The sequence below is a fragment of the Lithobates pipiens genome, unplaced genomic scaffold (genome assembly GCF_037356315.1).
Source record: "Lithobates pipiens isolate NorthernLeopardFrog02 unplaced genomic scaffold, aLitPip1_a1.2 Scaffold_3, whole genome shotgun sequence".
Classification (NCBI taxonomy): domain Eukaryota; kingdom Metazoa; phylum Chordata; class Amphibia; order Anura; family Ranidae; genus Lithobates; species Lithobates pipiens.
In genome coordinates, this window is record NW_027507790.1 from 236,973,833 (window position 1) to 236,999,001 (window position 25,169).

The window sequence follows — 25,169 nt, forward strand, 5'->3', positions numbered from 1 at the left end:
TGCAGGAATTGGGGCTGCTCTGAGGTGTGAAGGTGCATGAATTGGGGCTGCTCTGAGGTGTGAAGGTGCATGAATTAGGGCTGCTCTGGGGTGTGAAGGTGCAGGAATTTAGGGCTAATCTGAGGAGTGAGAGTGCAGGATGTTAATTTCTCACTACTATTCTAATAGTTTAAAGCATTTACTTTATAAAAAATCCATTTTGTGATTGAGAGTGTGAAGTTGACATGTTTTTGTAATAAAATCGTCGCTCTCAATTTCTTTCAACATTTTTCGGCACACTGCGCTACTCCTGATCTAATATCTGTAGATACCATTAGAGCAGCACAAAGACACTTCAGAAAACATACTTGTATTATATTGTGTTTTGTGCTATTTGCTAAAAGATGAAGCCATGCTTTAAATAACCGTAGAGTTAAATGACTGAGAACTGTATCAGTAAACAGATGAAGAACGCAACAAGCATTCAAGTTGTCAGAACTCCAAGGTTGTTTGCAGTTTACAGCAAGTCAGCCAATGGTGGTGAAAGCTATACAACTATTACATAGTTGGCCAACCCCAGCAGTATGGCTATATAATCGCTTGCTGTTGTGTACAATAGCCACACACTTCAGAACTGTCTAAGTATGTTCATCTCTGAAGGAATCTTCTCAGATCCACATCTCATGTAAGGTAACAAGGGTGAAAGAGGTCATATTCACCTGCCAGACAGAAAGCTTAATCAAAATGCATTTTTATCCTGATTTGAAAACAAAATAAAAAATGTGGCGTCGCCCATATAATCAAACACATGAATTAAAAAATCCAGTGCAATATCAAAAACCAAATGTCCATTATACAATGCTGTGAAAAAGTATTTGTCCCCTATCTGATTGTTTATTTTGTTTGCATTGTGGTCACACTTAAACGACTCACATCATTAAGCACATTTTATTATTACACAAAGATAACCCGAGTAAATACAAAATGCAGTTTTTAAATGATGGTTTCATTTATTAAGGCAAAAAAGCTGTCCAAACCTGCCTGGCTTTATGTGAAAATAATAATTGCCCCTAAACCTAATAACTGGTTGTGCCACCCTTGGGAGAAACAACTGCAATCAAGCATTTGCAATAACTGGCAATGAGTCTTTCACATTGCTGTGGAGCAATTTGTGCCCACTCTTCTTTGCAGAATTGTTTTAATTCAGCCACATTGGAGGGTTTTCCAGCATAAGCGGCCTGTCTAATGTCATAATGCAGCATCTCAATTGGATTTAAGTCCGGGCTTTGCCTAGGCCACTCCAAAATCTAAATTTTGCTTTGTTTGAACCATTTAGAAGTGGACTTGCTGTTGTGTTTCAGATCATTGCCCTGATGCATAACTCAAGTGCACTTGAGCTTAAGGTCACAAATTCATGGCCGGACATTCTCCTTCAGAATTTTCTGATGGAGCTCAGAATTCATGGTTCCATCAATTATGGTAAGTTGTCCAGGTCCTAAAGCTGAAAAGCACCCCCAGACCATCACGCAACCCCCACCACATCTGACTGTTGGTATGATGTTCTTGTTATGAAATGCTGTATTCGTTTTATGCCAGATGTAACGGGACGCACACCTTCCAAAAAGATAAATTTTTTCTTCAACAGTCCACAGAATATTTGCCTAAAATTCTTGGGAATAATCAAGATGTTTTTTGGTAAATGTGAGATGAGCCTTTGTGTTCTTTTTGGTCAGCAGTGGATTTGGCCTTTGAAATCTCCCATGGATGCCATTTTTTCCCAGTCTCTTTCTTATTGTTGAATTGGGAACACTGATCTTACCTGAGGCAAGTGAGGCCTGCAGTTCTTTAGATGTTGTTCTGGGTTCTTTTATGACCTCCTGGATGAATCGTCATCGTGCTCTTGGAGTAATTTTTGTAGGCCGGCCACTCCTGGGAAGGTTCACCACTGTTCCAAGTTATCTCCATTTGTGGATAATGGGTCTCTCCGTGGTACACTGCCTTAGTTCCAAAGCATTAGAAATGGCTTTGAAACCCTTCCTAGACTAATACATGTTTATTTCTAATCTGCTCTTGATTTTTTTTAGATTGTGGCATTATGTTTGGCTTTTTGTGATTTGTTAGCATGCTTCACTTTGTCAGATAGCTTCTATTTATGTGATTTCTTGATTCAACAGATCTGGCAGTAATCAGGCCTGGGTGTGGCAAGTGAAATTTAACTCCGCTTTCCAAAAATTTGTGGTTAATCACAGTTCATTCATGAGTCAGCACAGGAGGGGGCAATTACTTTTTCACATAGGGCGAGGCAAGTTTGAACAGCTTTTTTTCCCTTAACCGCTTGCCGACCGCCTCACGCTGATATATATATATATATATATATATATATACGTCAGCAGAAGGGCTTGTACAGGCAGAATCAAGTACCTGTACGTTGCCCTTTAAGAGGCACCCGCGGCAAGCTCTGTGAGTCGGATACCCGCGATCGCCTCGCAGGGAGGAAGAACGGGGAGATGCTAATGTAAACAAGCATCTCCCCGTTCTGCCTAGTGACAGTGTCACTGATCTCTGCTCCGTTTGATTGGTGCAGAGATCAGTGATGTGTCACACACAGACACACCTCCCCCACAGTTAGAAACATGCCCCAGGACACACTTAACCTCTACATTGCCACCTAGTGGTTAACCCCTTCACTGCCAGTGTCATTTACACAGGAATCAGTGCATTTGTATAGCACTGATTGCTGTATAAATGACAATGGTCCCAAAAATGTGTCAACAATTACTGAAACATCTGCCATAATGTCGCCGTCACGATAAAAATCACTGATTGCCGCCATTAAAAAAAAATAATAATAATTAATAAAAATGCCCTAAAACTATCCCCTATTTTGCAAACGCTATAACTTTTGCACAAACCAATCAATAATCGCTTATTGCGTTTTTTTTACCAAAAATACGTAGAAGAATACATATCAGCCTAAACTGAGGAGATATTTTTTTTTATATATATATTTAGGGGATATTTATTATAGAAAAATGTAAAAAATACGCTCTTTTTTGTTTATAGCACGAAAAAAAAAAAAACAGGATTGATCAAATACCACCAAAAGAAAGTTCTATTTGTTTGAAAAAAGGACGCCAATTTTGTTTGTGAGCCACGTCGCACGACGGCGCAATTGTCAATTAAAGCGATTCAGTGCCGAATCACAAAAAGTGCTCTGGTCAGGAAGGGGGTAAATTCTTCCGGGGCTCAAGTGGTTAATAAATTAAATAATTATTTAAAAACTGCATCATGGATTTATCTTTGGTTATCTTTGTGTAATATTAAAATTTGTTTGATGATTTGAATCATTTAAGTGTGAAAAATATGCAAAAAAATTAAAAATTAGGAAAGGGGCAAATACTTTTTCACAGCACTGTGAGTGAATGAATAAAAAAATATATCAACAAATGCATAAATTGATCAATAGATAAAATCAAAAAGTCCCATAAGTTCTTCCAATGCAATAGTAAAGAAGTTTATCATCCACCAATTGCTCTTATCTTCCATGTGCCAAAAGAAGACACCAGCCACCACCTTCTTTTGAAATGCAAACTCACCAAATACATATGCTGCAGATAACTACAGCATCAATACCATGTGTGACAATAAGGATCCAAACACCAACCAACACCTTCTTGTGAAATGTAAACTCACCGAATATGTACCGTATGCTGCAAGTATTCTAACTGCACTATCAATAGCATTTGTGACAATAGTGATCCTTCCAGGATGTGTGTACCAGTCTCAGGTCTCCTCTATTCAGGGACGCTCAACTCCGGTCCCAACTCTGGCAATAAATACTCAGGTAAATATAGCCAGTAGTGCAGTATTGTATTTAAAATCTCTGGATACAGAGTTGCTTGTAGAAACCACGGGCCCCATACAGCCAACCTGACAGCCCAACCCCCCAGAAATAAACACAGTTTACCAAGGTTTTGTTATGAATGAACACAGTGAGTGATCAATACCGATCACTCAATGTGTGCTCATTCAGGAAAGGAAGGGGTTGGTAAATATGTCATATTTCCTGGACCCCTACCGCACTCTCCATCCTGAAGGATCCTATTGTGTGTTTGCAGCTGCCGGCAAGGAGGAGAGGAGGGAAGCCAGAAGCACTGCAGGGGTGGGGGGGGGGGGCACATGGGTGCCTGGGCAGCAGGGGAAAATGTATAGTGCACAGGGAGGGTGATCAGTGCGGTGGGGGACGGGGACAATTACTGGAACCAATCCTGTATGGCTCTTTCTGCAGCAGCTGAAAACTGGCAGGAGGGAAAGGAGATGAAGCCAGCTTCCAACTGCTGCAGAGAGAGCCAGACAGGGGATCCAATTGTTTATTCAATCATCTAAAGTGGACATTTAGTTTTTGATATTTTTGATTCATTAATGCTTGGTTATATGGGTGATGCTACACTTTTTATTTTGTTTTCAGCTATCAATGTTATTTGTCCTTGAAGAAACCCCAGTTCAGTATTCACATCTTTTAAGCCATGCAATTACAACACTGTTGTGAATGTTTATACATTCCATCAGTAAGCTTATGATGACCACTAGTTGCACTGATGCAGTATGATTGGAACAGAACTTGCGTCAGATACAGCTGAGAAGGGGGACGATACTTCTGCCACTCACTGGATCAGCAACTAATACTCTGTGTGAGTGCCAACCTCTGCTCATTAATGGTAATTAAGATTCATCTATCCAGCAAAGAGTGCAGTACATCATGGACATCACATCAAGACTGCAGGGATAAGTACATCGGGCAGTGGGGGTAGGTGTCACTCTTGTAGCAAGGATCCATGTAAAACTGCACAAGTACAGGAGCAAAGTGAATACATAAATACCTCCTTCCATGAAATGTCCAAAAGCAAAATATGAAGTCATTTGAAATACAAACTAACTTTAGGATTGAGTAATTCACTGATGGGGTTCAGGCTTACCACCTATGCTTCATTTTGTAGATGTTCTTTGGTCATAAAACATGGTATCACTTCTACTGAGGCACTTTTAACTTTAAATTCTTGACATATCTCAGAATATAACAAAAGAAATATAAAAAAAAGCTTGATGAGCCTTTGTACATTTGTGGAGTAAGGCTCCATTTACACTTGTACAACTTCAAAGTTGCTGTGACTTTTTTTTTTTAATTCTTTATTTTAAAGATGTGACACAGATACAAACAATAAGACAACTTCACATTGCATATAGACAATGCATATAGACTATAGTAAGCGTATCCAGCAAATCAACTATACAAAATAAATGCATGAGTGAATGAAGCCACTCAGTCTGGCCCATATCACTAGTTGAAGTCTAATACAGGGTGAATATAAGCTTCTGTGCCCATCACTTTTTGTGTTTTAATTGAAAAGGAGAGATGGAAACGAGAGAGAAAGATAAGAAAGAAAGAAAGAAAGAGAAAAAAAAAGGGGTGGGGAAGCAGACGGGGTGGGGGTCACCCCCGGAGAGTCATGATCGATAGTACTGAACAGGCGGTGGGGATCCTAGGTGGTGGATCCTAGCGTGTATTGGTGGAACTCGTCAGAGAAGCAAAAGAGATCCCAGTAGAACCATCTGGACTTATGTTCCTCTGACTTATCCCGCAAGGCAGAGGTCATATCTTCCATTTCCATATCTTCAATAGCCTTCACTCTCGCAAACCATTGGGCCACCGTTGGCGCAGACTGTTGTTTCCATAGGGGTGGGAGCTGGCCCGTGCAGCATTAAGGAGATGTTTGAGAAGGGATTTATGATAACGTTTCCTTGATAGGGGGGTAGGGTTGAGGAGTACTGCAGCTGGGTTATCATGTAGGGAGACGTCTGTGAGTTTCTGTATAAGCTTGAGCACTGGCTGACAGAAAGTTTGGAGCACAGGGCAATCCCAGAAAATATGTAAGAGGGTGCCTGAGTGTAGGCCGCACCGCCAACAGTGGTCAGTTTGCAGAGGGAATATCTTAGCCAGCACGAAAGGGGTTCTATACCAATGTGTCACTATTTTATACGTGGTCTCTTGGTGTTTGCTACATAGAGAAGATTTCTGTGTGAAAAAGAGAATACGATCCTTTTGGGGTTCTGTGAAGGTGACTTGCAAGTCCCTCTCCCATTTTTCTAAGAATGGGGGGTCTTCAGTGGTGTGGAGGTCTAGCAAGGATTTGTAGGAGGTTGACAAGGACCTCCGAATCGGTCCCTCACCAAAGCATAATTCCTCAAAAGGGTGGAGCTTTCTGACAAAATGAGTTGGTTTAGGCAGAGAGCCGAGGAAGTGAGATAGTTCATTAATCCTACAGCGATCTAATGAGAGAGGGGCCAGACCACGGAGCAAATTCTCCGTAGTTAGCCAACCAGAAGAACCCAATAGCGAAGAGGCTCTCATGAGTCCCCGTGGGGCCCGCGAGAGAAAAAATGGGTCAGTGAGGCCAGGTATAAAGTCCGGGTGGCCGACAAGTGGCGTCATTGGGCATGGAAAGTTTCTTAGTGAGGATAAACGGAAGAACCTTTTCAGTTCCATAAGAGTTGGTCCAATCGGTGGGTGAGTAGTCAAGTGGGTGGCAGAAGTTTTCTCTGCCCAAGGCAGACCCGCGAGCGGGGCTTGGGCAGCCTCCTGTTCCAGTGACACCCAGAGATTCAAGTCGCTGTGCTGACACCAGTCCACCACCCTGATCATGTGTGCTGCAGTGTAGTATAGAGCAGGATCCGGAAACCTGAGACCTCCCTTGGTCTTTGGTCGTAGTAGCAATGCTCTGCCAAGATGTGGGCATTTACCATGCCAGATGAATCTGATAAATATTGAGCGCACAGAGTGAAAGAACATCTGAGGTATCTTGATGGGCAGAGCCTGCAATAAGTACAGAAGTCTGGGTATTGTATTTATTTTCAGTACATTACAACGGCTGAACCAGAAAAGGGCCAGCGAGTCCCACTTTTTTTTAAGGTCAGCCGTGAGCATATATAAGAGGGGCTTGTAGTTGAGGGTAAAAACATCATGCAAATTTGCAGGAATTTTTGTTCCCAGGTATTTAATTGAGCAAGTAGCCCATTTGAATGGGAAGAAGGGGCGTAGGTTAGAGATGATAGAGTCTGATATGGAAATATTCAGGGCCTCTGATTTTTGTAGATTAACTTTAAAATTAGACAGGATGCTGTAACGCTTCAGCTCCTGCAACAGGGAGGGTAAAGTGGTAAGGGGCTCAGTAATGTAGAATTAAAGGTCATCGAGAGGGGCGTGGCTTGGCTGAGCTCGATGGCGGACGTGTAATAGGTGAGCTCCGGCACCTCAGGACTAGGGATGAGCCGAACATCCCCCGGTTCGGTTCGCACCAGAACTTGCGAACGACCCCCGCGTTCGGTACGAACGTTAGAACCCCATTGAAGTCTATGGGACTCGAACGTTCGAATTGGAAAGTGCTAATTTTAACGGCTAATATGCAAGATAGTGTCCTAAAAAGGGTTTGGGGACCTGCCTCCTGCCTCAGGGGACATGGGTCACTGCAAAAAAAAGTTTTAAAAACTGCCGTTTTGGCGGGAACACTGATTTTAATGACGATTAAAGTGAAAAAAAAAAGTGAAATATTCCTTTAAATATGGTGCCTGGGGGGTGTCTGTAGTATGCCTGTGAAGTGCCACGTGTTTCCCGTGTTTAGAACAGTCCCTGCACAAAATGACATTAAACGGAAATAACACCATTTAAAACTGCTTGCGGTTTTAATGTTATATCTGGTTCCTGCAATATGGTTGAAAATCATTGAGAAACATGGCATGGGTAGCCCTCCCTGCCCATTACCAGCCTATTTGGGTCTTGTACGCATATTAAGGGGAACCCCGTACCCATATTAAAAAAAGGAAATGCGTGTGGCCCCCAGGCCCTATATACTCAGAACAGCAGTATACAGGCGGTGCAAACAAGACAGGGACTGTGTAGGTTTGTTGTGTTAAGTTGAATCTGTTTGTCATTTTCAACCGGTACATTTTTAAAGTGTAGCTCCAGTCAAAAAAACTATCTTTAAGCTTTTTGGAAAACATAGGGAAGGGTTATCACCCCTGTATAATTTGTTTTGTCGTCCATCTTTTTTCATCTTACTTGCTGCTGTCTCCTTGCGTTTGCAAGTAGGAGATGTTTGTAAGTTGGATGTTTGAAAGTAGGGGCCTGCCCTATATTATAGCGGTATGTACTGGGTACAGAGCACGCAGACAGCACGCACTATCTCCTAACACTACTGACTGCAAGCTCTATTATTAACCACTTGTTAGCCCAATGTTTGCATAAAGTGAAAGATGAAGTTATGCTGAGTAAATAGATATCAAACATGTCACTCTTCAAAATTACACATGCCCGTGGAATGGCGCCAAACGTCGCTACTTAAAAAAATCCCCATAGGCGACGTTTTAATTTTTTTTTTACTGGTTACATGTTTTGAGTTGCAGAGGAGGTCTAGGACTAGAATTATTGCTCTCGCTCTAACATTCTCGGCGATACCTCACATGTGTGGCACATGCGAGCACATGGGGACATGGGCGCTTTAATTTTTATTTTATTTTTTTATTGTTCATTTTACTTTATTTATTTTAGTTTGACATTTTTTTCCCCAAAAATATATTTTTGATCACTTTTATTCCTATTACAAGAAATGTAAACATCCCTTGTAATAGGAATATGGGGTGACAGGTCCTCTTTACAGTGAAATCTGGGGGTCAATATGACCCCACATCTCACCTCTAGGCTGGGAAGCCTGAAATAAAAAATAAAAAAAAGATTCTGGCTTTGATCGTACTGGCGAGTTGGTAGAAGCACCGGAGGGTGGTGAGGGGTGGGGGGCGTCTATGGCTGGGTATTTCAGGGTATCACCGAGTATGGCTGGGTATCTCTGAGTATGGCTGGGTATGGCAATTTATGGCAGGGTATTACAGAGTATTGGCAGGGTACTACAGAGTAATAGCAGGGTACTGCAGAGTAATAGCAGGGTACTGCAGAGTAATAGCAGGGTACTGCAGAGTAATGGCGGGTACTGCAGAGTAATGGGGGTTACTGCAGAGTAATGGGGGTTACTGCAGAGTAATGGGGGTTACTGCAGAGTAATGGCAGGGTACTGCATAGTTTTGGGGGGTACTGCAGAGTAATGGGGGTTACTGCAGAGTAATGGGGGTTACTGCAGAGTAATGGGGGTTACTGCAGAGTAATGGCAGGGTACTGCAGAGTAATGGCAGGGTACTGCACTGCAGAGTAATGGCGGGGTACTGCAGAGTAATGGCGGGGTACTGCAGAGTAATGGCGGGGTACTGCAGAGTAATGGCGGGGTACTGCAGAGTAATGGCGGGGTACTGCAGAGTAATGGCAGGGTACTGCAGAGTATGCACTGGTATTGCAGAGTAATGGCAGGGTACTGCAGAGTATGCACTGGTATTGCAGAGTATTGGCAGGGAATTGAGGGGTTAAATTCGGTGAGCAGCGATGTGGGCACTGCAGATGCAGCCCACATCGCTGCTGACACCGATCTCTTTCCCCTCCGCTGTACCGATCGGTACAGAGAGGGGAGGGAGGAACCGGCGTCATAACATGACGCCGGTTTGTTTCCAAGTGATCACTCCGTCATTTGACGGAGCAATCACGTGGTAAACGGCCGCTATGAGCGGCCGTTTACCGTGATCCGTGATGCGCCGGGTCCTGTGGACCCGGCGGTCACGGATGCTCTCGAGTGCGCACACCTCGGGGCACGCGAGAGCAGAATTCTGGGAAGCCGTTAATTAACGGCCTCTCAGAGTTAAACAACCGCCCTGAAGCCGTTAATCGGCAATGGGCAGTTGTTAAGTGGTTAAAGCTAGATCACTAGCTATATAGGTGAGGTGAATATAGTGGTGTATACTGCAGTCAGGGCACAGACAACAACCACTACACAGCAGCAAGATAGGAAATCAGCCAAAAACGATTGGTGTGTACTGTGTTGAAGGTACACAGAACACCCACTGCTTCAGATGCTAAGTAACACACTACACGAGGCCGCCTCAAAGGCGGCCTTATATAGTGTGGGGCGTGCACTACACAGCCTGAGCTATGATTGGCCACAGGCAGGATGCCTGTGGCCAATCATGGCTCTCCTCGCTGCCGGCGCTGCGATTGGCCAAGCATGCGGGGTCACAGTGCATGCTTGGCCAATCATCGGGCAGCAATGCACTGCGCCAACGCAGTGCATTATGGTCCGCGCGCGCGTCACTCGAATTTTGACGCGAACGGCCAAAACGTTCGGAATTCGCCGAACGCACGAACAGCCAATGTTCGAGTCGAACGTACGTTCGACTCGAACACGAAGCTCATCCCTACTCAGGACGAACACTTCTGCCGAATTGAGGTACACCAGCTGCTACATAGGCAATTATCATGGGAACGGCTTCTCGAACATCTTCAGCTTCACGTTCCCGCTCCCCGAGGGGAAACGCGACCGGACGAGAGCATAATATCCCGGAGATGTTCCGATCACAGAGGGGAAATATGGCGCCGACGCGCCATGATTCCTCACAGGCCTCAAACACGCGCTCTCGCTCCAGAACTGATATCGTGCTCTCAGAGACCTCCCCAGACGTGACACCGGCTAGTGCCAGTTCTCCAGACGGCCCACGCTCGGAAACCTCTTCTGCAGCTATTAATATGAACGACCTTCGCACGATTGCCTCGGATATTAAGGATACATTATCGGCGGCCATTGCTGAACTACGCCTCGATCTTAAAATGCTATCCGACCGCATGCATACTGTGGAAAAGGTGACAGAATCACATGAATTGAGCATTCGTCGCTCCACTAGGAAAATCGATAGCCATACCCTACAACTCAGGGATATCAAAGGCACATGGAGGATTTGGACAACAGGGGGAGGCGCCATAACCTCCGAGTCAGAGGCCTCCCTGAAGCCGTTGAAGGTGAGCATATAGCTCCCGCGATCTCAGCCATCTTCAACTCCGTGCTGGATAGGCCTTCCCACACTGTCATTAGCATGGATCGGATCCACCGAGCGCTCAGACCCAAAGGCAGGGACAATGATCCCCCACGAGATGTAGTATGCTGCTTAACCGACTACCAACTTAAGGAAGATATACTGAAGGCTGCTAGACTTAAACAGCAAATCTCATATGAATCTGCCCATATACAGATATTCCAAGATCTCTCTGGTATCACCTTACAACACCGCAGAGACTTGAAGCCACTCCTGGATGTGTTGAAATCTAGAGGTATTTTATACAAATGGAAATTTCCGTTCTGTCTTACCGCCTCTCACCTCAGACGCACGGCTCATCTTAAGGTACCGGAAGACCTGCCCAACTTTTGTGCTATACTGGACTTGCCTCCGACCGCAGTCCCGAACTGGTATGCTAACTTTCGTCCGCTGATACCCAAACCTCAGCTTCCTCCTGATGACCTGATGGACACTCAAGCTACCCCGTATCGGAGGAGAAGATCTTCATCTCGATCCAGGGGGATCCGCCACTCTGGTACCATTACCAGAGATTACAGCCCAGTATCCTCTCCACGCTCACGTAGAGCACGAAGGGACTACTGACATAACAGTTGTATGTCTCCTTAACTACGTACGGTACTTGGAATTTGACGGCTGTCGTTCCCACTGCTATCTTCGTTCTTTTGGACATATAATCTACTGCTTTCTTTTCATTCCTCCTTATTCGCTCCTCTTGGATGGCTGCAAATTCTGCCTATATTGACTCTTCTAACAGGAAACCTGGCAATATGTTGGATACCGGCGGATTGTCTAGACGGAAGAATTTAGATACCCGCCCTACTTGTCCTCTGTGACACTTTCTCATCTGACAAGGTTCCTCCAAGTTACGAAAAATGGAATATATGGCGGATTTAAAAGGTTATGCTTTCCAATAGATTTGTAATGCTTCCACAGCTTATCTGCGCGGATTCCCGTTCGGACTGTTGCTTCGGCCATACGAAAATAGGTTTGTCGTTCGTACCGTCGATCTGAAGGACCTTTTGGTACGATTATATTCTCTTCGGCTGCAGTTCACTGACTTGCTCATTGAATTTACTCTTCTGCTAGGTTTTTTATCCTGGCGGGCTAAGTTTATACGGGCTGCATTACTATATGTGACGCTTACCTGGTAGGTTATATCAACTGTAGAAACATATGGCTCACTATTTAAACTTTTATGCAGATCAATATCTCTAGAGGTTAGTTTGCTATGGCCCTGTTTATACGCAGGTACAGATGTGTGGCCGCCAAGAAAACTTTCTACATCTCAAGAAGAAAGCGTGTCAATACCCTGCCTACTCTGTTTCTGCATAGTATCTACAGCCTGCAGGTTTCCACCAGCTCAGTATGTTAACATTGATTAATGTTGCTTTTTGATTGTATACCACTCTTTAGGTATTCCCGTGAGCCTAATTCTACTTTAATATCCTATATATTTGTTGTGCCTAAATTTTTGTTTCCCTATGACTCAAAATGTCTTTTAGGCCTTAATTGATATGGTACCACTTAATTCTCTTTCTTGACTATACGCCCCTACCGACACGCTTTTGAATTACATGTTACACAGACCTTAGCTGTACACCCCCATAACTAGATGTTATGCTTATCCTCCTTTATTGAGCTAGATCTGATCAACTTCCACTCTTCCCGCAGTCCCCCTGTCCATTACCCAATATGCAGATTGTAACATAAATGTCTACCTTTCCGATTACTTGTATTACCTATTATATCTTTGCTATCTCCATGGATACGCCAACGTGCTAGCCACTGTTTACATATCAATTCTCCATGTTACCCACTATACCTCATGAACATTTTGCCCGTCTCCTTAGTCCTGAGGGCCGTACCACCGTTTTTCTGTATATTACATATTATATACTATATACTACCTATCTGTTCATTTGCAATTTTTCTGCTAGTCCCCCGTTGGGCTTTGTCCTGGTTAACCCCGCTGTGGGGTGGGTAGGGGGTCACACATCTCTCTGGTGTGGGGTCCCCTGATCCTCCTTACACCGTCATCTACATTTTACCACCTGAAACAGTGGTCTTTTGATTTTTGATTCCCCCCCCCCCCTTTTCTATCCTTTCCACAACACCAAATCTCACCCGATACCCTTGCAATATGGAGGTCCCAGATCCCCCCACAACTGCCCCTAGGGATCTATCACAGATTGCCTCCCCTACTATCTGTTATTCCTTGAACATTAAAGGTTTAAATACCCCCAAAAAAAGATCCCAATTGTTATATACACTGCACAAAGCCAAAGCACATATTGCCCTTATCCAAGAGACACATTTTCGTACTGACACAATCCCCAAACTCCAAAACACCTATTACCCCCTAGTATACCACGCAACCAATGATGGAGCTAAATCAAAAGGGGTGTCTATACTCATTTCAAAATCCTGTCCTTTAATCGTGTCTGACGTGCTACGTGATAAAGAAGGACGCTATCTCTTCCTCAAAGGCAGCATCTACAACAGACAGGTGACTATAGCCAACATATATGCCCCAAACTCTCACCAAGTATCCTTTTTCAGAAAAACTCTCTCCCTGCTTACGACATTTCAGACAGGACTCCTTATTGTAGGTGGAGATTTTAATGTTCCCCTAAACCCCTCCCTTGACACCTCCAATGGTTCCTCTTGTATTACTTTCCGGGCATTAAGAGATATCAAATCACAACTCCAATTACTATCCCTGCATGATACCTGGCGCACACTTCACCCGACGGTTAAAGACTTCACTTTCTACTCGCCCCCCTCATAACAAATATTCCCGGATAGATCATTTTTTTCTCTCACAAGCAGACATTGCAAGTTTGGAAAAGGCCACGATTGAACCGTTACTCCTCTCTGACCACAACCCAATAACAATCTCCCTTTTACTGTCACATGGTCCTCCGCAATCTAACATATGGAGACTTGACGATTCTCTACTGCTGGACACAGCCAATATTGCCTCACTCAAAGAATGCCTCTCTAACTATTTTGCAGAAAATATGACAGACGATATGCCCCGTGCAGCAATTTGGGCGGCACATAAATGTGTTGTCCGTGGCTTACTTATATCCATGACTGCACAGAGACGTAAACTAAAGAAAGCACATATAGATAAACTGTACAAACGCATTCACTTACTGGAAAGGGCTCATAAGCGCACAATGGCTGAATCACATCTGGCTGAGCTTACGGCGGTTAGAGCTGAGCTACTAGAAGAACTGCAAAAATCTTTGAAGCGCAAATTTGTTCTGACCCACAAATTGTTTTACGAGTCGGGAAATAAAGCTGATAAATTGTTAGCCAGAGCCCTTCAGAAGCGGAAAGCGTCCTATACTATACATAAGATTGTTACCCCAACTGGAGACTCAATTGTTGATTCTGACATTATCGCACAAAATTTTGTGACTTTCATTCCCTATATAATCTACCGCACCAACCACATACAGATATGACACGCTCTAGATCAGACCTTATCTCTGATTTTCTCTCTAAATACGCGCCTCCCTCTCTAGACCCCATTAATACAACAACATTAGATGCCCCTCTTTCCTTGCCCGAAGCCACCCTTGCCCTAAAACAACTGAAAGCGGGCAAAAGCCCGGGCCCAGATGGCCTGTCTGCAGCTTATTATAAGTCCTTGTCTGAGGTATTGATTCCCCAATTTCTTGCATCGTTTAATGACCTCTCAACATCCACTAGACCACACACAGATTTACTAGAAGCGCACATCACACTGATCCCCAAACCTGGTAAAGACGCAACACTGATCCCCAACTATCGCCCGATCTCATTGCTTAATGTGGACATTAAATTGTATGCTAAGATTTTAGCTAATAGGATTTCACCCCTACTTTCTGATATCATTTCAACTGACCAAGTGGGCTTTATCCCTGGTAGAGAAGCCAGGGATAACACAACAAAAGCTCTGAACATACACCATTGGATGACCACCACAAAAAAAAAAGGCTTTTTTCTTTCGTTGGATGCGGAGAAGGCATTCGACAGAGTGGCTTGGGACTACATGCATCTTGTGCTACAGCATCTTGGCCTCCCTCCACGACTTCTATCCATGATTGCGATCCTTTACTCTACTCCCACGGCTAAAATAAGGGTTAATGGTCGTCTGTCGAATGCCTTCTCCGTCGCCAATGGTACCCGTCAGGGGTGCCCGCTATCCCCACTCATTTATGTACTGACCCTTGAACCCCTTCTTCGTATGTTGAGAGACAATCCTGATGTACGAGGGATAGACATCAAGGGTAAATCGTATAAAATTGCTGCGTACGCAGATGATATACTGCTATTTCTTGCAGACCCGATAATCTCGATTCCAAATTTGTTGAAGAACCTGCAATCCTTCCAAGCCCTCTCTAACTTAAAAATAAACTTCGAAAAATCGAAAGCGTTGAATATCACTTTATCGGATTCTGAATTGGCCCACTGCAAGCGTAACTTCCCCTTCAGTTGGGAGCGTCATGCTTTAACATATTTAGGTATAAACATCCCCTCTGATTTATCCAAATTATATGATATGAATTTTGGCCCGACACTGCTTAAAATTCAAGAAGACCTTCTTACCTGGCACAAAGGCCCATTCTCATGGTTTGGAAGGATTGCAATCCTCAAAATGAATATTCTTCCTCGGCTACTATACCTCCTACAAACAATCCCTATACTTCTTCCCAAACTATTTTTCCATACATATAAACATATGTGCAGACAATTTATCTGGGGATACCATGCCCCAAGGCTAAGCTGGGCCAAATTAATTCTTCCCAAACCTGATGGTGGCCTGGGCCTACCAGATATACACAACTATTATCACGGTTGTCTGCTTACTAGAATAGTGGATTGGCATGTTCATCACCGCAATAAAGCTTGGATACAACTAGAACAAGACATGATCCCAATTCCTCTGACAAATCTCCCATGGATAGCTAAATCAACAATCCCCATGACGATCCGGACCCACCCCTTTATAAGCCCAACTCTACAGGCTCTACACCGTACAAGTGCCACTCTATGCGTTGACGGGCTACTAGGGCCTCTGACTCCTTTACCCTCTAACCCGGATTTTCCCCCCGGTATCTCAGAACATAGACCTCATCACCGGACAGTGACCTACAGAGCGTACCAGTTCATTGAACGCGGGGAGATCTTATCATTTCCCCAAATGGTCTCTAAATTCCCAGAACTCCATTTACCATTTTTTAAATATCTCCAAATCAGGCACTTCCTTACTTCACAACCGATAACACTCTGGAATAGGGAGCTTACCCCCTTTGAAACTTTATGTAACAGCTCCGAACCCCAACAGCACTTGATCTCTACCATCACTGCTTTACTTCACTCTGACACCAAGGCACAGGATAGTGTTAAACTGCAATGGGGTAATGAACTGTTAACTCCCATGACCACTGAAGATTGGCTGCGAACATATGAACATACACATAAGGGTACTTTAAACGTATCGGCACAAGAGAACCGATATAAGATATACTCTAGATGGTATCGCACTCCTGAAAACATACATAGAATATTTCCAGACATCTCCCCGTCTTGTTGGAGATGTGACTCTGATGTTGGTTCCTTTTTACATGTTTGGTGGGACTGCCCAGTACTTCAACCGTTCTGGAGAGCAGTCCATGACAATATAGTGAAGATCACGACATACATTCCAAACTACTCTCCAGCCCAATATCTCCTTCATCACACGCAAATCCCACAGAGCAGCTATAAGAAGTCTCTTGCCCTACATATGATAAATGCCGCCACGATGTGCATCCCCAGACATTGGAAAACCGCCAAGATTCCTACCTTGACTGACTGGTTTAGACAAATCAACCATACTGAAGAAATGGAAAGACTTCTACACCAAGCTCATGACACACACTCCCGTTTCACTCACACATGGGCATGTTGGATACATTTCAAGCTCTCCCCTACTTATACCGATACTCACCTACCACCCTCTTCATCGTCCTAAATAGACATTGGGATACTTACATAATCTTGGTATTTTTTGCTCTGGTTAAAAATCCTCCACTTTTCTTCCCCATTCATTCCTCCTAGCCCCCCCCCTCTACGTTCTATATTAGGTTAGGCTCTAACTTTGGTTGTCCTTTAAATCCTTTTTTCAAAACAAAAATGGTTTGTTCAGTTACACTGTTTTCCATCAAGTCTCCACACAAACTCCTCGGTTGTTCCACCGAGTGTGCTACTCTCATCCACAGTTAGCTCCCATACGGGGTGGATGCCATTACCAGAGACTTGGTGCATGTTTATATGTTTATAGGTTTGCATTTTTTCCTCTCAGGCCTGTAATGGGTCTTAGTAGCTACTGATGAATGGGGTACTAATATCCATCAATCTTACGCCCACTACTCTTATGCCCCCGTCTTCCAAGCAACATGATGGACAGTAGTGGACCCCATGTAATACATTACCCCGCTTATATTACTCAGTTATTTTTTCTTTTCCCTTTTCTGAATAATAAATGTTCAAGGTATGCTCAATCACCGAATCTTTACGCTTCGGTATTGCATTGACTATGCATCTGAATTGTATGTCTCTGAAATGTTACATTGCTGTTTTATCTTTCTAACATATGTATGCTTTGTTTGTTATATTTCAAAACTACAATAAAATATTTTGAGAAAAAAAAAGAATAAAAGGTCATCAGCATAGGCTGCAACTTTGTGTTGAGATTTGTCTGATTGAATGCCTCTAATGGACTGATTGCCTCTGATATGGTGTAAAAAAAGGTTCCAGGGAAAGGACGAATAGCATTGGGGACAGGGGGCAGCCCTGTCTGGTGCCATTCGAGATGGGGAAAGGGCTGGAATCATAGCCATTTACCCTTACTGTTGCTGTGGGATTATCATAGATGGCCGATATCCATGACAGGATAGGATCTGGCATTCCTATGAATTTAAGTGTCTCCTGGAGAAAAGACCAGTCCACCCTGTCAAAGGCCTTCTCAGCATCCGTGGATAGGAGCAGCAGGGGCACATGGGATTGTTTTGCTTTTTCTATAATATTTAGTGTCCGAATGATGTTGCTGCGACTTTGATGCAACTTTGGATGGGTGCAACTTGGATACGACTTTGGCTTTGACCAGTAATAATGGATAACTGTTGCACAACTCATTGTATATCATTCAGTTACAACGTTCATGCAAATTTTTAGGGTTAACATTTGAAGTCTATGACTCAAGTTTCATGAAAGGTGGACTAAAGTAGTGCATGAACTACTTTGTAGTCACACATATATATGAATGGGTATCATTGGAAAACATGAGGAACGACCTGTTATGTGACTTTTATGTCCAAAGTAGCATGACAAGTCACACAAGTGAGAATGGAGCCTAAAGGAGGTCATACATTTGAACTGGTTGAGGGTGACCTTCATGAAATTACAATATCCCCCATCATTGATTTCACCTTCCTTTCTTCTGCCCCAAATAATCCTATGTAAATCATATCATCTTTATTTTCACAGAGTGAAAAAGATGAGAACCAAATACAGATGGCTGGAGATGATGTGGACCTACCCGAGGATCTGCAGAAGATGATGGCTGATGATCAAGTTGAAGAAGAAGAGAAGAATTCCTTCTTAGGCAACATCCAAAACATCCAGAATATGGACATGGACACCTTAAAAGAAAAAGCCACAGCCACATTCACTGAGATCAAACAAGCGGCGGAGGAAAAGTGTTTGCTGATGTAGACTGGAATCAATGAGGAATCGAATATGTTTTGATAATTTTTTATTTTATAAGAGCCACTGAATGGAAAAGCTTGTCATCACCGTATGACCATACTTTGAAGCTAACTTCAAATTTACGTTGCATTTTAAGGATGATGATAAAAAAAAAATCAATGCTATTGGAATCAGGGGAAAGAAACTCTTAAGAGTTCTGAAATTTCAAATGAAGGTGATATAAAGTCTGGTTATTTTACGTTATTTGGAAGAAGGAAGTAATGCGTTCTCTTCACTATTATAGTACTATTTAATTTTATAATATAATATTTTATGAATCAGATCTGGACTAGATACTAGAGTCTATATTTAAAAGGCTAATCTGAGCTATTTTCAAGTATGTAGGGTTAGCCAAAGACTGGCAAAAGTCTCTCCAAGAACAATGGCCAGGATGATATTTGGCCCAAGAATACACATATTTCCATCAAGTGTGAGGGGTCTTCTCCTTGCCCCAGCACCATTATAGGTGCATTGTATCAGAGGTGGGACCCTGGTCAGTTTGTTGTCACTTTACATGGGGGGTACAAAAGAGGATCTTATTGGCCAGAGAATAAGGACATACCTTGAGGGGGTGATATCTGCCAACTGCTGACTGCTCAGGTAAAAATAATATACTTAACACTTCAGTGTGTCTATCAGTACCAAGTCATTAGATGCTGAGTGCCTATATCATTAATGGAAATCTGTCCTGCAAAATACCATGTAAGAAGCCTCAAATGCATTTCTCTAACTTCTGTGCTGCATATAAAAATTTCTAGGGCAATGAAGCTGAAATTGTCCTGTGTCCCTGTATGGCATGTAATGGATTCCATTTAAATAAAGCCTACAGCAGCTACTGATGGAAGTCAAGAAAATTTTGCCTTGTTTCTTCTGCATGTCTTCTAAACTATTGGAGTGGTGCATATTTTGCTTTGTGGGGAAATTACTAATACAGTTGTAAGCTATCTTCTAAATAAAAGGACCACAACATTCAAGTTAATTCATCTCTAGCTCTACATTGTTAAAGGTGAACTCCACTGAAAACTGATTTTGCATATTTCTCAGGGATTTCATTACACCAGAATTTCCAGTTCTACCCAACTGCTCTGATAACTACAAATTCTCCCCCCCCCCCCCCAAAAGCTGAATTTTATGTCATTTTAAGTTCAACAGTCCAGCAGCAATAGAGACTCAATCTCAATCTGCAATTTTTATCGGGAATGTGACATTGCGGAGGACAGATCGGACACTTTTGACACTTTTTTGGGACCATTGACAATTATACAGCAATCCGTGCCAAAAATAGCCACTGATTACTGTATAAATGTCACTGGCAGGGAAGGGGTTAACATTAGGGGGTGATCAAGGGGTTAAGTGTGTTCCCTAGTGTTTCTGACTGTGTGGGGATGTGACTGACTGGAGGAGGAGCCAGATCATTATTCCTACTTCATAGCAACTGACAATCTGTTTATCCTCCCCTGTCAGAACCTGCTCTTGTGCCCGCGATCACGGGTGGCCGGCAGCGATCTCACCCGCTGGCCACATGCATCGGATCCCCCTATGGCTCTTAAAGTTGCCGCCGTACATGTACGGCGATTCGCAGAGGAGAGCCAACCTGCCGCCCGTATATGCACAGGAGCCAGTCAGGAAGTGGTTAAAGTGAAGGTAAACCATTACATATACCCAGTGAAGTGAACAGCCTCAGATGATACACAGAGATGAAACAAATCTCCCTAAATAAGTTTCACGTGTATATTTGCTGTCTTTAGCGTGCTATATACTTTAGAAAGTGCACATTGTGTAAGAAATTGCTCTTCCTATTTTAGCAGTGGGTGTGGAGTCTGGGCATACACTGTGTGTGAGCTGATTGGAGGAAAGGCACACACCCCCTCTCCACATAGGCAGAGGAATGAATAAACTTTCAGAGCTGTGCTGTAAATAGACAAGCTCTCTGCTTATCCCTCTCTAAGTTCCCTCCCCAACACAAATTTCCTGCTACTTTTATCTCCTGTGTCAGAGAACTTGTCAGGCTGATAACAGAGGAACAGAGCAGCAGAAAGACAAGCAACTTAGAGCTTTGGACAGAGATAAGTAAACATTACAGATATATGTGCCCAGGTCAGATTTAATGAATAGGGTTTACATCCTACTTTAACTTTGGATGCTGCCAGTTGCTGTTATAACATACAGGGCTGTGTACAGCCTACCAGACAGGCACCCTCCTGAAAATATCTGTAGCGCCCTCACTGTGTTTAGTGTTTTGTGCTAAATTTAGGCCCTATGTACACTGCAGCTGCTAAACTAACATATAGGAGTTGTTGGGTGTTTTTTTTTCAGCAGCCCCTGAACTTTCCTCAATGTTATCCTAGGTGTACATGTACACGCATGTCGTTTATAGCAGTTTAGCGGCAGTTACGTTTACTGACATTTTTTTGAAAGCAGATAAATCACATTTAGGACTGTAGTTTACCAGCATGTCAAAAGCCAAATGCTTGTAACTGCTTGTAAACTCATGTAAACGTTTAGGGCTAGTTCACACTTGCTTCAAAACATGGCTTTGGACAGGCTTTGTTAAAGAACGCCAGTCAAAGCTCCTGTCACTAAATAAAATGGTTAACTTACAGTTCTGTTTACACCTTCCTTTTCTGCAGGGCTTTGGTGGGGCTTCAAGTGAGCCATAGACTTCTATGGAGGCTTTAAAGACTTTTTTATTTTTTATTTTTAAATCGGAAAAATCTTTTATTGTGTCACAAGGTCAGATGTACAAAAAGAATAGCACATAAGAAAATATTATCAGCGTATACATTAGAAACAGTATAGTATACAGGAGATGGTTCAGGGTACGTAAAGCTAAGATATGCCATTTTCATTCACAGCAGAGAATACATATGACAGACATACCCCTTCCCAGGTTTTGTCACCGTACACTCTGATACGCGGACCCAATCATAGTCAAATAAGCAAGGGTACTGAAGATGTGAAGATGCTTAGAAGCACCACTGAAGCTACATGTGGTATAATTTTTTAATTTTTGAAGCAAAAGCAAGGTATAAACAGGACTGTAAGCTAACCATTTTATTTAGGGCTTTAATAAGCCCCGTCCGAAGCCTAGTTTTGAAGCAAGTGTAAATGAGACCTAAAACACAGCGTTAAGCCTCACTTTTACCCCATTGATTCGAATGGAGGTCGCATCCAAGTCGGCTCATGATCATCCAACTTGTGGTGTGACTTGTGCACTGAGGTTCGTCCAATTTGAAAAAAAAAATGGCGTGGGGTCCCCCCAAGATCCATACCAGGCCTGTTGAGTCTGGTATGGACCTTGAAAGGGAACTCTATGGCAAAATGGAAAAAAAAAACTGCGAGGGCCCTCCCCCAAGACCATACCAGACCCTGCAGTCTGGTATGGTATTTGAGGGAAACCCTGTGCCATAAAAAAAAACAGTGTGGCCCCCCTCAAAATCCATACCAGGCCCTTATCCAAGCATGCAGTCCAGCAGGTCAGGAAAGGGGAGGGGGAAGAGCGAGTGCCCCCCTCCTGGACTACACCAGGCTACAAGCCCTCAACATGAGGATTGTGGCTACTTTTGGGCAGGGGGTGCTCTGCGTCCCCCCACCCCAAAGCACATTGTCTCCATGTTGATGCAGCAAGGGCCTCTTCCTGACAACCCTGGTCTGTGGATGTTGGGGTCTGCTGTGGGCTTATTGGAATCTATCGATTAACAGGTCTGCTCTGGGTTCTATTGGCTTGGACTGAACTGCTTCCCCCTGTATCCTAGGGGATCCTGGGACATAGTGAGTGGAAGAGTCCAGATCCCAGCTTACCCATTAGTATCTCCTCAGCCAATCCCTGGTCGATATGGAGGTGACCAGCAGGGGACAGAGGGTGGTATAAATGGTCTTGGGCCTAGAGCAGAGGTCTCTTGTTCCTGGGAGTGTAATGCCCTGTACACACGACCAGTTTTCCCATCGGAATAAACTCTGAAGGTTTTTCAGATGGATTTCCAATGGAATTCCACTGAAACTGTCTTTTGTACACACTATCACACCAAAGTCTGATCGTCAAGAACAGCACATACGATGGGACTAGAAAAAAGAAGTTCAATAGCCAGTAGCCAATAGCTTCTGTCTCGTACTTGCTTCAGAGCATGCGTCGTTTTTGGTCCGTCAGAACAGCATACAGATGAGCATTTTTTCCGATAGGAATTGGTTCTGTCGAAAATATGTCTGACTTTTTCTGTCGGTCATTCCGCTCCTGTGTACGTGGCATAAGACCCAGCTTGAGGGCTCTAGCATTCCTGGGAGTTTTACCTTGGACTGCACTCTTTTGTGGGGTCCCAGCTGTGGCTTGGCTGTGGGACCTCTGCCCTTTCCTTCCTGGAGTATTCCCTGAAATTCAGTGGTGTAGCATGGGGGTGAAGGGGGGTTCCGTGGCCCCGGGTGTGACATTTAGGGGGGCTCCAGTATGTGTCATTGGCTGCCTCCTCCTAATTTTATGTTCCTGTGTCCCCCTCGCTCCGGCCGCTATGTTCAGTGTTCAGCGCCCTGTGATTGGGTGTATGGGGGTCATGTGAGGCATAGCGCTGGCCTGTCCTGCGGTTGCTCCTGAAGTCCCGCCTCCGCACATGATTCCCCATACGCCCAAACACAGTGCGCTGGACACTAAACATGGCAGCAGCCAGATCACGGGAGAGACCAGAAAAAATGTGAGCCACCGCAGCCGCTGTCTTCTGAGGAGACTCTTATCCTCCTCCTATATTCCAGACCGTTGTAGGCCAGGACCATGGACAAGAAGAAGGTGAGTGAGAGTGGTGTTACTGGCCCCGAGGGGGGGAGAGATAGAACAGTGTAGTATAGTAGTCAGTGCAGTGTAGTATAGTGGTCAGTCAGTGTAGTGTGGTATGGTGGTTACTGTAGTGGTCAGTGTAGCGTAGTGGTCAGTGTAGTGTAGTGTCACAGGTGCCAACCGACCTACAGCAGTAAAGGTAAGACACAGATCAGCTCCGCAGCTGATCTGTGACATAGGGGCAAATGGGTTTTATACTGTACTAGTCGAAGGGACTCATTGAGCGCTAAAAGTCCATACGTTAGGGGGCGCAAATTACTTGCCTTGCCCTGGGCGCTGACAACCCACGCTACGCCACTGCTGAAAGTTCCAGGATACAGTTCCAGGATACAGGCTGCTAGAATACTGAAGTTTGAGGATAATGCACATAGCTGCCTGGAAATAAAAAAACAGTGAGTACTAAGCTCTGTGATCTAGAAACTTTATTAAATTCCTCTGGAAGGCCCTTAACAGCATCTTTCTGCATTCAGGACTGCATCTTTATTGGGATTCCTGTTTGCCTGCTGCTTAGTCTAATGACTTCAAGGGGGGTGCCTTCTATCCCTAAAATAACCCCCCCAAAATAAATCTGCACAGCCTGTTTACTGTCTCAGAAGATGAAAATGTTGTGCCTGGCTGCTGTGTGCCGAACAGGGAATAGCATCTGGGATCAAACCACCAGACCAATCTGGATACATATCATAACAATATTTTCACAAAAAATACACTAAAATCAAACAAACACAACACAACTTACAAAATTTCTGCTAAATTTAAAAGCTATAACTACATTGAGTGAACAAAGTTTTGTATGTGAATGAGGTCTTATTCACAAGGGCTCTGTGGCCTGTATGAATCAGTGTTTTTTGTTATGTAGCCGGAGCTGTGTGCAGGCAGCTTATGTCACACGATAGGTAAGCAGCGGCTGTATGAATGCAAGTATACAGCCCCAAACACAGTGTGTATTCTGAGCCCCTCAACTGCACTTGCCCACCTGTAAAATTAGGACCCACAGCTGTGTTCTCACAGCCACTGCGTCTTTATAGTGTAAGCCCTTGCACACACGGTCGGACATTCCGACACCAAATCCGTCGGATTTTGTCTGAAACTGTTGCATACACACAGTCGGACAAAGTTGTCAGAAAATCCGATCGTACTTAACGTGATGACGTTATTTCGTTAGGACGGGACTACGTTCAGGCTAGTAGCCAATAGCTTTGGTCTAGGAATTTGATCTGAGCATGCGTGGCACTTTGTCCGATCGGAATTCTCTACACATGATCGGACAAAGTCCGATCGGATCATGTTATTGGAAAATTTTATAGCCCAGCTGGAAAACTTGGTCCGTCGGATACTCCGACGGAAACAGTCCGATGGAGTCCACACACTGTCGGATTATCCGACAACACGGTCCTATCGGACATTGTCCATCGGAATGTCCGACCATGTGTACAAGGGCTTACAGGTGGCTCCGGCCATACAAACAAGCCACTCATTTACACTGTATAGACCCGGCAGCCGTATGAAGGAGCCCTTCATTTTTGTTACATTATTTTATTTATTTATTTTTTTACAATGTTTTTTTATTTTTTTTTTTTTATTTAAATCA

General features: G+C 43.8%; 1 protein-coding gene across 1 annotated transcript in view; it reads left to right on the forward strand.

The window, feature by feature from the left end:
* Positions 1 to 19,613, forward strand: part of CPLX4 (complexin 4) — a 74,599-nt gene extending 54,986 nt beyond the window's left edge. Inside the window, exon 3 of the mRNA XM_077462910.1 lies at positions 18,499 to 19,613. Coding sequence (XP_077319036.1) covers positions 18,499 to 18,726 — 228 coding nt within the window. The 3' untranslated portion in view covers positions 18,727 to 19,613. The remainder of the gene's footprint in view (positions 1 to 18,498) is intronic.
* Positions 19,614 to 25,169: the final 5,556 nt, after the last annotated feature.